At 36.6% G+C, this 12,548-nt stretch overlaps 1 protein-coding gene across 2 annotated transcripts in view; it reads right to left on the bottom strand.

The window, feature by feature from the left end:
* Positions 1-12,548, bottom strand: part of NEIL3 (nei like DNA glycosylase 3) — a 20,549-nt gene continuing 8,001 nt past the window's right edge. The window contains exons 4-10 of one of the 2 annotated variants that reach the window (XM_081959381.1): positions 10,951-11,164; positions 10,076-10,150; positions 9,214-9,380; positions 7,947-8,113; positions 4,419-4,785; positions 1,989-2,163; positions 1-682 (exon numbers count right to left, since the gene is read on the bottom strand). In XM_081959381.1, coding sequence (XP_081815507.1) covers positions 500-682; positions 1,989-2,163; positions 4,419-4,785; positions 7,947-8,113; positions 9,214-9,380; positions 10,076-10,150; positions 10,951-11,164 — 1,348 coding nt within the window. In that variant the 3' untranslated portion in view covers positions 1-499. Of the gene's footprint in view, positions 733-1,988; positions 2,164-4,418; positions 4,786-7,946; positions 8,114-9,213; positions 9,381-10,075; positions 10,151-10,950; positions 11,165-12,548 lie in introns of both variants that reach the window. The other variant, XM_081959382.1, reaches the window with a different exon arrangement.

The following is a 12,548-nucleotide window of genomic DNA, read 5'->3' on the forward strand; positions in this document are numbered from 1 at the left end:
ACAACAATCTCATACTGTTTATTCTTAAAAACAAACACACATCACTGCTTGAAACATCTTATTAAAAATATTAATCTTTCATAACTGATTAAAAAATGTAATACAATCTATTCATATTAAATGCATCGAAATAAAATTTTTATATAAAGACAAAGAGGAAAACGTTGAAGGGCAAATGGCATGAACAAACAATGATATCCAAGTGTGTGCGTATGCGTGCGGGAGGGAACAACTAAGATAAGAAAAAGACTACCTATTGTTCAGATCTTAAGTCTGAAATTTTCTAGTATTAGATAAAATGCAACAAATAATGAACAGAAAATAGCTGAAATACAAAGAGGGGCATGAGAAGGAATGTTCAAATATATAACACAAATGGATTTGTAATCACAAAATGCCATTTGATCATAACCCTCCTAAAATATCTCCTACAAAAGAGCAGCATAGCACACACAGTTTGAGAAGATTAGCACCAGATAGTCCAGTATAGATGAATAGCTCAGCATCCTGGGATAATCTTCATTCCTAGACCATTTTCAGCCCATTGAAAGAAGTCACACTGTTTATCCTTCCCACGAGGACACACAAAGAAATGCTTTCCATTATTAGGGCCAATCTTCAGCACTGTCCTCATAATGCAGCGATTCCCATGATTGCAGAAAGGAAAATGCAGGTCTGCCCACTGCAGAGAGAAATCATTTTCTGTTAACACCAGATGCTGAAGCCAAATTCCTGTTTCAGATGGGAAGCAACAAACTCCCCGTTAATTCTGCAAGGTAGGTGGTGACTAAGAGTAATCAAGCTAAGCAACTTTCTCTAAAATTCAGTTTGCTCCACTACCTGAACTCTACTTGTTTGACTTTGTAGGAGGACAGTTGTAAAAAACCTTATCTGACTTTTGGAGGAAACACAGATTTAATTTATCCAAGTAAAACTCTTGATAGCTTATGGCTTCAAAGCAATAGATCTCACTTCCCCAAGCTCTGATGTCTCTCTCCCTTGGAAAATCTGAAGGTCAGAATGACACTGCATTGCATTAGTTACCATATGGTGGAACAGAATCTATTATCAAAGCTGAGCCGAAGAGAACAAATACAAGAAAAACACCAGCACTCATTTTATGTTGTCAAAGTCATTAGAGAAAATATGAACTCAGATTCAGTTGTGCTGTTTTATTACATTAATTTTGCCCTAGAATCTTTTGCACACTTGATTAAACATTCTTACACTAGAATTGTGTCTCCTTTGAAGGTTCTGGCTTTATGTTACCTAACAGTGTTATTCCTTCTAGCTGATAGAAGATTAAAGGAAGTATGAACATATGAGTTTGATTCACTCACACTGAGTTTGAATCATTTTGATTATGGTAAATGTATTCATAGTGTTTGGCTAATGCTGCAATTTTCATTGTTCTTTTTCCTCCTTGCCTTTGCTTACTGTACTATTGTTAAGTTGCTACCTGACAATAATAATCTAAAAAGCACCTAAAAAGAAGGAAGAAAACATAACAATATGATTTAGATGAAATATTCAGAATAAATTACCTAGGCAAGAAAGAAAGTTAAGTTTGCTTAGAGGATAGTATGCATCAATAGAATAAAGTCATAAAGTCACTTGTTTTTAGAACTTCTATCATTTTTAAAAGAATATGAAAATGAAACACAATAATTATTTCCCAAAATCCCCTTTTAATCACTCATATACAGCTGGGGAGGTACATCAGTAAGAAAGAAATCCAAGATAGAAATGGATTAATAAAACAATATTGTTATAAAGAACACTGTAAAATAATTTTGTAGAGACCAGAGAACCCATTTATTCTTCCCAAAATGCACTGAGAACCACTTTAGACAAAGCTTATCATCACAGCAATTCATTTTCCACTATGCTAAAATTAAAGAATGAGTGAAATCCATAAGTAATCACAGTTGTTTGAGAAACCAATTTATCTTTTTCAAGGATGTATGGTACTATACAAGCTCACATACTTCAAAATAGTTACACTGGGCTTCTCTTGGCAAAGGACAAGCATAAAATTGCCTGCCCTTGTTTTCTCCGTCCTTCCTCACGATGCGAAGAACACAGACGCGACCGTGTTTACTGCAGCGAGGATTGCCAGCATTTAATGTGCAAAAGCCATCTGTCATATTATCTGGAGGTGCTCTGTAATGACAGGTAACAAGATAAAAACCTGCATAAAGTTAAGAAGATTAGTTACAGCAAAACGAGCATCTTCAGTCTCAATACCACAGCTCCAAAGTCCATATAAACTCTTCTGCTACAACGATACATCTGATCAAACAGAGCACTTAGCAATTTTATCTGCTTTACTTTCTCTTTAAAATGAAATTGAAGGACTCCGTGTCAAAAATCCATTATATTGAAATGAAATAGAAGCAGCAAATTTTTAAGAAGTTCTCTTGCTGCTTTTTTAAAATAAGTAAACTCTACCATTCTGGCATTGCTAGCATACATTTTGTACTTTCATGTAGTTTAAAAGGCATCCTGAATTGGCAACAGCAAGATGTACTAGAAAACCAATTCCTTCCAATTATATTCTTCCCCTCTGGAAAGTTATTACACGTGTCTTAGACCAGACCATGGGGATATCTATCTACTTGTCCGCTTCAAGACAATTTTCCATGCTCTTTGATCAAAGCTACTTTAATGATCCCCATCATATACCAGAGAGGAGGAAGTCTGACTGGCTGAGCAGAAAAGTGTATTTCATGAAGGTGATAGGAAAGCTTTGCTCTCCTCTGATGTTAGCATCACCAGAATAGCTAGATAGTGTCTGTTTACAATGCACAAGGGCATCTGCCTTGACTGTTAATGTTTAAACAAGGTTAGATTGCTTCTTTTTCTTAGGTTTAGCAGCAGCCAGGGTTTTTGGCAAACATGTTACTAATCAAGCTCAAAAGGCATTAGGTAATTCCACTCTAGGGTACATTCATATGTAAGCAGCATTTCTCCCCAGTATTACCCGGTGGCTTTTTATGTAGCTTCCTCTCTAGACCAAGCTTAGCAGAAGCTTCTTGAATACAGCCTATATACTATTAGAAGACCTACAGTACACACTGTTAACAAATGCAATAAAATACAGCCCCCAATCATTATACTATGGCATCTAGCAGCAATCTCTTATAAGACTGCCTCTAATCATTGTAGTAGTATGAAGTTTGTTTGTTTTACAGTATCTTTTTTATTTTTCATTATTCTTAGGAAACCGAAGCTCACACTGAACAGCTGAATCTGACATACTCCCATCTTTCATCTGCAGTGATATCATTAAGACTGAATCATCTGCCCATTTCCCAACATGATTAAGCATTGTCCTTCTGCCATTTACATATGGCCAGACAGGTCAATGAGACTTCACAAGGAATGGACACAAATCACCGATTAAAAATGATCCTATTCAGAAATCAAATACTCCAATCCTAACCTAATGTTCTGTATAAGATCTAAAGGTCACTATACCTAACCAAATAATATTTCAGAAGCAACCTCTTTGTACTCCACTACTGAACCAAAACATGAGCAAACTGTATACTGTAAAACTTGGGAGGGAATTTGGAATCTTCTTTAGATAGCTTGTGAAAACTACCACAGTGCAAGCAATGCTGGTCCTCTTCACCCAGACTCTTAATTTTGCATAACAAATTACAAGAATTCTATTGATGTTGCCTGTGTAAAGTGTCCCTGCTTTCTCTGACATTCAGGGATCTGAGGGGAATTGCACAGCTGGAGTTCAGCTGTGAACAGATCCGCCAGCTGTCTAGAATATTCCTCTATGGAGCTATGTAGAGCTTCCTCTAGTTTCTCTTTCTCGAAGAGGGACCAAATAACCTTAAATAAAACTTCTGGCCAACATAATGCAGATATAAAAATGTATTATGCCATATGAGGGTCGTTATTATTGGAAGCCTGAAATTTGTTTAAACAGGTTACAGAAATGCATTTTAAAAAATACTGTTTTATTCCAAGGGTTCTTCCGTGGCATTTCCTGCCAGAACTATTCTACATTTTAAGAAGTGAGGTTGCAACTCCTAGTCATCCTTCCACTATGCCAACCAACTCTGCCCTCCCTTCCTGCTTCTTTATTGAGTGATTGGGCACTGCAGACTTCAAATATTTTTCCAAATGTTTCCATTCTAAAAGTACATCCCAGATATATACTGTATATGCTTTAATCTTTCTGCACCTGTCAAACAACCATTTCTAACTTTTTCTTTGGATCTAGTAAGCTGCCTCGGCCACAAGCCTACAGCACTTTAGGACACAGCTGCAGAATAAGTTGTTTCATGGACCGGTATCTGCCAAAATATAAGTAACATTGCACATTTCAAAGCAAAAATATAATACAGTTTTTCACATGAACAATTTTACTCCTCAATATGTAGTTGAAATTAACAAACCTGTTTACAAATTTCTCAGTAAGGTTTCCAACAGATGAAGTTGAACAATCGATTTTCTGTTTCTTTGATGCCGGCTTTAAAGAATTACGTTGATGGGGGAAAAGTATTGATGAATTTACTTCATAGCGGCTGGTACTGTTAAAATCGTTTCTTGAAGGATCATGCAGAGAGCCTCCATCTGGAGTTCGACTTTCACTTATGTTATGTTTCAGTAGAATGTCTTTACCAGCAAAATCTGTCAATACTCGAGTTGCTGTCCCAAATGCCATCTTCCTATTTATCTTAATTTCCATTCTTGATTTTCCAAAGTTGTTACATGGATATTTGACTAAGGAGCTATTATCTGTTGTTAAACCTCCATTTTTTTCTATTTTTAAAAGTTGAAATAGATAAAAAAAAATATCCTGGTTAATGTTAATGAATCAACTGTTTCCATGTCTCTCTAAATTGTGTAACTCCAGCAATAACATGCTACGTAGTGCTTCAATTTATGATCCTGATAGACCAAGTAATCTACTGTAGCAATACAGAAATAGTTATAGTCATAATTCTGCATAGAAATGCTTATTCCCATTTATATAAAGATATGCATTAAAGCAGTACAATGGGTCTCAGAAGAGCACTCCACTATTATGGTCATGAACATCCCTTTAGACATTAATTGGATTGAAGACATGAGAAATGATATTAATCTTAGTGACAGATTTTTTTTCTTGTACAACGCTGATTTTAACAGCGTCTAACCAACTAAGAAACAAAGGCAAAGCAAGAGAAATATTTGTAAGAATAAAAATAAGATGGTGTCAATTATAAGCACCGAGCAACTGAGTGTTTGACATGCAATACCCCCCAAAATACTGAATGCTATTTGGGAGTGAAGAAGGGGATAAAGTTGCTTTATTGAAACACTGTAAAGAAGTATTGAGATTACAACTTTTTAGTTGTAATTTTTGCAAGAATGAAAAGAGCATTATTGTGATTTTGTGCTAAAGCCCTAAACCGTACTGTCTATGCTGCACAGTGTTTACTTCAGCTTCTAGATCACCAGCTGGGCACATAAATTCCAGGGGATAATTTAATTGATGAATTTGGTTTTCTGAAGGGATTGCAATCTTTAGATTACTGAGGCTGCCTAAAGAATCAACTAAGAAAAGATAATTGTGAACATACTTTGCAGCTGATACAAATACAGAGTGGATAAGTCCTTCACGCCGTAGGCCCAACACTGTATTGACTACAGAAAGACTATATCAGCATTTTCAGTTGTGAATGCCTTCTGTAATATCTTTAAATATTATATATGTAAACCATTTTATTACATTTTTGAACAACGGATTCTATGAAATAATTTCAATGTAATAATTTAACCGGTAATAACATTGTTGTTATTTATGCAACGGCTTAAATCAGGGATAATTGGATGGGCTTCCGGGGCACCTTTAGAATAAGGAGAGTATGTCATAAGGTAGCTTATTCATCAGACATCTACTATTCACAAACACCTTTGGGCAAATTGTGAAGCCATTTCTCATGATTGACTCCCAATGCTTCACATTATCTAGAAATATGAATCCAGAGTAGAAACCTTGCACCTGCCATATACGTAAACACCATTTAGAAATAATCTGCATTTTTTCCTGCCTCCACAGCAGCTTTATTTTGCAGGCATGGAAAAATACATGTTTGAGTTAAAGGAGGCAGAAACAGGAGAGAAGAAAATCATTGAACCCTGAGATCATTTCCTTAATGTCTCCTTATCTCCAACATGTATTTCCATGGGACCATCTGGCTGCTTTGCAAGCCCAGGAAAAGATACACCTTCTTTGAAAGAAGTATTGACAAGTACATCAAGTGTGCCCACAGCACTTCCTAAGATCCTTTCATTCCAGGGGTGTACATTACCTATGCCATCCAACATGACCTGTTTTTGATCATTCACTATTATATTCAAAAAATGCCAATACAGTTATGAGCTCAAGAGTTGTTCTTTAAGATAAACATGATAGACTGCTTGTGCTTCACAGCATGCCAACTTCCTATTTATAATTTTTAAAATAATTTTTAAAATTAACCTAGGGGTTTCTTTGCAGATATTTCTAATGAGATATTTGCAATGGACTGATGACCACAAACACAAAGTTGCTTATTGCTTATCAAATGCTTTGCCAACAGTATTCATCATTAGAGGCATTCTTCTAGAAGTCCACAGACTATTTCAGCACCACTAAGGCAGAAAGAAAGTCACCTACAGTAGTAAAAAAAAAAAGCTGGAAATAATTTAACTGGAAATACACAAGTAAAAAGGCAACAAGTTTTAAGCAAAAGATCTTTTAAAAAAATGACTTGGCATTTAAAACTTTGGAAAGAGAAGAGCAAACTAAAAAAAAGCAAATGGAGAAAACTATTAGAAGAAAGTAGACGAAGCAAAATCAGAGTAAAAAAAGGAGTGTGCTTTGAAGATTAGAAGCTTAAGACTACTGCTGAATACTGCCCCAGGTAGTGGAAGTCAATATTGGACACAGCTATTGCAAAGTGAGTGGGATATACTACAAATGGCAAAGACAGTCTGAACTTATCTCCACTCAGAATCTCAATGCTTCAGAATCTCAGTGCTCCAGAATCTTAATCATTTTATGGATTGAAATTTAAAATCTCAAATATTTTATTGCTAGGATTAAAGACTTCTTGGTGTGCAGATTCCAGTATCCCAGAAATATCAATAAAGTGAAATACAGTTATGGCCTTTCTAGCTAAAAGGAAAGTTTTTCTCCCTTCCTGCAAATGTATTCCTTTTCAAATGTATGAAACATTTGGTTTGGCAATTCAGGAAGTGCTGAGACACACAAAAAGTACAGAAGGTTCAAGTGAATAATTCATTCAGCAGAGGATCATAGAACAGCTGTGAAAGTATAGATTTCAGTTACAAAAAGAACATTCCATTTTAACGCAAACAATTGTTCCCTAAAGTGACTAGTATCTGGGTTTACAATTCAGACTTTAGTCACAAGCCTCTGCTCAAGATACTTTATTTTTCCCCATCATGGTTTGTTTCGAAGAGAATTTCTTCTAAATTTTCTTCATTAAGAAACAAGATTATACTCCTATGTTGTTCTTTTACAAGATTCATAAGCAGACATTTGCCGTTTTATTGTTAATTAAAATTAACAATAAGACTTTCATGTTGCTAATGGCATGTAGAATAGCAGTAATACTGGGCCGAAGTTTGTTGTAATAAAAATACAAACTGCAGTGTATACATATTAAAAAGCATCTGCAGCAAAAAGGAACACCATATATCAACAATAAGTTATATGGAGCTGCAAACACAGCAAATTAGTGATATATGTGTCCATTGATGTAAGATTTCAGACTGAACTATCAGATAAAACAACACAATCACAATGTAGAACTGAAATCCTAATGTGTTAATTCATATTACATACATTACATGTGAGAATAAAAATAATATTCAGGTTATTGGTGTTACATTACATAGACACAAACAGGCAGTCATAAAGCCCATAATACCTTCAGGCCGTGTTGTCAGGCATGCATCACATATTGTCACAGAAGACTTGTTTATTAGAGTACAGAGTGTGCAGGCCCACTCCTCTTCTGACTTCTGAGCAACTTCTCTAGAACAAGACTCCCTGTTGAATGGCCAGCCACTTAAACTATTTCTTCTTGGCTGTCCGCTGTGGGATGAAGGAAGGAGAAATTTACTGCCAGGTAGATACAGTTGGTTGAACCACCATATTCAGTGAATGGTCCTTAATGGTTTAATGCTACATGGAAAGAAATATGCAATGTACTTGAGGTTCTGTCCTGGGCCTGGTGATGGTCAGCATTTTTATAATTACTTATATGAGTGACTATAAGTAATGTTTAACATCTCAAGGAAAGACTCAAGGTTCGGAAGGATTTTGATAGCTTGAACAACAGGGCTTTCCCAATAAATACCATTAGATTTTGTTCTATGTTTAATTTGGCCATTTGTAAGAAAAATGATCTGCTGCTAAATTCATCAGCTTGGATATTCAATGAAAGGAACTGGACTAGTGTTATTCCTGATCTCACTTGATTTTCTTTAAGGAAAAAAAATCCAACATTTGCATTATCAAAATTATGGTTGAATATTTACGGCTCTATCTTGGAAAATGGAGAATTGTCTACTGCTCTACAGATTATGCACTGGAAACAAATTCCTTGTGTGTCCAATCACACTTGGCCAATATAGAATTCTATTCTATTCTGTTCTGTTCTGTTCTATTCCATTCCTATTACATCCAGTTGTAATGGTTCTATAAAGCTACTGTTTCACTGGTTGAGCAGACAACTCAAGTAATATGGGAAGAGGGAGAAGAAGAAGAAAAAAATTCCCCCTTAAAATTCAAACATTAAATTGCACTGAGATAAATTGTGAAATGCTTTGAAAAGTATAAGGTAGTCCTTGACGTACGACCACAACTGAAACCCCAAATTTCTGTTGCTATTTTTTTTTACAAATTTTCATGCCATAGTTGTTAGGTGAATCACTGCAGTTGTTAAGTTAATAACACAGTTAAGTGATTCTGTTGACTTTGCTTGTCAGAAGGTCGCCAAAGGTGATCACATGACATCACAGGAACACTGGAACCATCTTAAATATGAGTCCATTGCCAAGAGTTTGAATTTTGATCATGTGAACATGGGGATGCTGCAACAGTCATAAGTGTGAAAAACAGTCATAAGACATTTTTTTCAGTGCCGTTGTAACTTTGAACGGTTACTAAGTGAACTACCTGTAAAGACTTACCACAAATCCTCAGGCTGAGGTTTGTCATTTTGGCACTGTGAGCAGAAATAGGTCATTCTGTTGTTCTCTCCTAATCGACATATTGTGATCTTTCCGCTGCACTGGCGGCAAGTGCGGCATTTATACACTCTGCAGTGTTTACTTATTGCTAGTCCCATCTTGCGACACTGGAACAGACAATTATGATTTATGTGTCTTCAAAATCCAAAGATGCACTTCACCTCAAATCATATTTATCTTGTAAAAACTGGAAAGAACTTACAAATCAATTGAAAAACTTGCTTTTATTTTTAGGTGTATTGGACAAAATAAAGAAATTATTTATTCTTTCCTTTTCCTCTTTCAGGGGAAGAGGCTCTCTAGTGATATATCTCAGCTGCATTAAAATCTTGCAAACATTGTCCAGAAGATGATGGGTTAAGGAGCATTTCTCCAATCACCAAATTTAATAGAGTACACCATGTGCAGTCTCAAGAGTTTTTAAAAATTACATAACTCTGCTCTAATAAAAGTTCAAACATAACAACATCATATTTCAGACTAGGTTAGAATCCTTCATCTGAAAGTGCAAACTTTATTCATAAAGTTATTTTTTGATGATTTGGAATATTACATCATAGGATTCTTCTCTCTGGCATCCAAAGACATAGTTCAAAAAAGGCTAATTTCACTATTTTTTAATGTTTAAGTTCATGCATTTTTTAAACAGCATTGTATTTAACCATCTACAAGGACAAAAAATCCTTTTATCAGTTGGTGGAATAATACTAAAAATTTTAAGTAACAGTTACTTTTAGGTGGCATATTCAGCTTGTATATATATATATTTTGCCAAACTCTTAGAAAAGAATTTTTTCCCTACCTTATAAAAGAGAAGTGAGAAATCCCGAGTCATTTTCACCAAATGGCGTATTTGCTCATCTGTTAATTGACAAACCTGTAATTTGGAAAACTGGTTTTAAAAAGTACAGTAACGCCTGGGTTCTTTGCTATACAACAGTGTCTTTCATTAAAGAGATTTTGATGACTAGATGATGACCTAGAACTAATCATAAATTTCCTGACAATTAGAACAATTAATCAGTGGAACAACTTGCCTCCAGAAGTTGTGAATGCTCCAACACTGGAAATTTTAAAGAGGAGATTGGATAACCATTTGTGGTGTGGTGTGTGTTTCCGGCCTAGGCAGGGGGTTGGACTAGAAGACCTCTAAGGTCCTTCCAACTGTTATTCTGTATTCTGATACACGAACCTAATTTAACAATACAGCTAACACTGACAATAACAAGCCTACATGGATTTTAATACAGCAATCCTATACATGATGCTAACTTTTGAACCACTATGTATAGAATTTCTTTATTAATGATTAAGGCTTCATTTATAGAAGACATTTTTTTGCAGCTATGCAGTACTAGACATCCACAATGGACTCATGGTTATGGAAAATATAACTGACTTTCTCATATGACACATTTGTTTGCATTTTAACATTTTGTTATGAAATTGGTAATCACCTGTCAAAGACCATATGATTTTGATTCTGAATATAAATGATCTATTGGGATTATCTATGGAAGGTAAGGTTTCAATTAATTCCTTATGAAAACATTTTATATACAATGTAACAGAACAGCCATTGTGCACTTTACAATTTTCTTTTAGAAGCTCAAGACCTAAATCATCATAAGTAAAATGTAAAATACAACTGAAAGCAGCTAGAAATATTTTACATACTTTAACAATTGGATGCAGACCACTGTCATAAAGTGCTTCATTCTTTATGATATTTCCTATTCCAGGTAGGATTGCCTGATCAAGCAGTACATCACATAACATACGGCTCTTTTGCTTCTTAATCTCACTTTCTGCTCTTTGGAAGCTAAATTTTGAACTGCAGACATCTAAATCTCCCAGAATTCTAATTTTTTCTTCACATTCAACTGTGTTTCTGTAGGATTAAAAAACAAAAATGATTGTCAGATCATAACTGCCCAGAAGGCAGAAACTCTGCCTACAATACAATATCCTATGGCAGCGATGGCGAACCTTTTTTGGCTCGCGTGCCATAAGTGGGGGGAGCGCAGGGGGGTCGTGCCACACCCATAACACAATGCGCAGCCCCCAGTGTGCATGCGCGCACTACAGGTGCGATCCCCCATTTTTACATGCTTTTTCTCCCTCCCCAGGCTCCGGAAGCTTTATAGGAGCCTGGGGAGGGCAAAAACAGCCTCCCCCGCCCCCCGGAGGCATCAGGGAAGCCTTCGGACAATCCCTGAAGCCTTTGGAGCGCTCAAAACGACCCTCCGAGCAAACCGGAAGTCACTTCCAGTTTGCTTGGAGGGTCGTTTTGAACGCTCCAAAGGCATCAGGGAAGACTCCGGAGAACGCGGGGGGTGGGGGAGGCTGTTTTGCCCTCCCCAGGCTCTATAGGAGCCTGGGGAGGGCGAAAAATGGCTTTAAAAAAGGGTGAACTCAGCTGGCCAGCGCGCGCATGCCCACTGGCCAGCTGACAGGGCAGCGCCTCGCGTGCCCTGACAAATGGCTCCACGTGCCACCTGTGGCACGCGTGCCATAGGTTCGTCATCACTGTCCTATGGGGACTAACCACCCTTTTTCCTCATGGTCTCAGAGAACAGCCAAATTTTCACTGATTTTCTTAATGTTATCAGATAATACCTGCAGGGGACTTTAGATGGATGCCATTCCAAAGTCAGGATTGCAACAGTGAAGACAGGCTTCCTGAATGCTAATAAATGATCCTGTTTTAAAGGACCTGAAGCATACTTATTCTGCCCGACTTCACTGGCCAGGCATAAACAGTGGTTGCTCAATTGCACCACATGTATACCCGTCACTGCTTGCAGCACTGCATTCTGGACTAGCTGTAGCTTCCAAGAAGTCTTCATGGGCAATCTATGTAAAGCACATCACAAGAGCCCATTGTGAGGTGACTAGAGAATAAGTATATGTCTGAAGAATCTTAACAGGTAGACTACATAAGTTTCTGTGGTGTTTCAGCCCCAATACCAAGCTGAAGATATGAATCCAAAATGACTCCATGGGGTTAATACCAGATCCAATTGGAAAAGTATAAACTAATTCAAGATTAAAAAAAGTCCCTGGAAACATGGACACAAATTGCTACAGCCACTCAGCATTAACAGATAACATCCCTTTGTGGTTTTATGAAAATGTTAAAGAATTAAGAAGTAGGTATAGAAATTGTAAAAATGATTAAAAATATCAAAACCAAGCTGAATTGAGGAGAAACAGCAAGGGCCTTGAACTAAAATAGGAGGCGGGTGGCAGGGAATGATTATTTTTTGTTTTAG

The sequence above is a fragment of the Natrix helvetica genome (genome assembly GCF_964273705.1).
Source record: "Natrix helvetica genome assembly, chromosome: 7".
NCBI classification, from domain to species: domain Eukaryota; kingdom Metazoa; phylum Chordata; class Lepidosauria; order Squamata; family Natricidae; genus Natrix; species Natrix helvetica.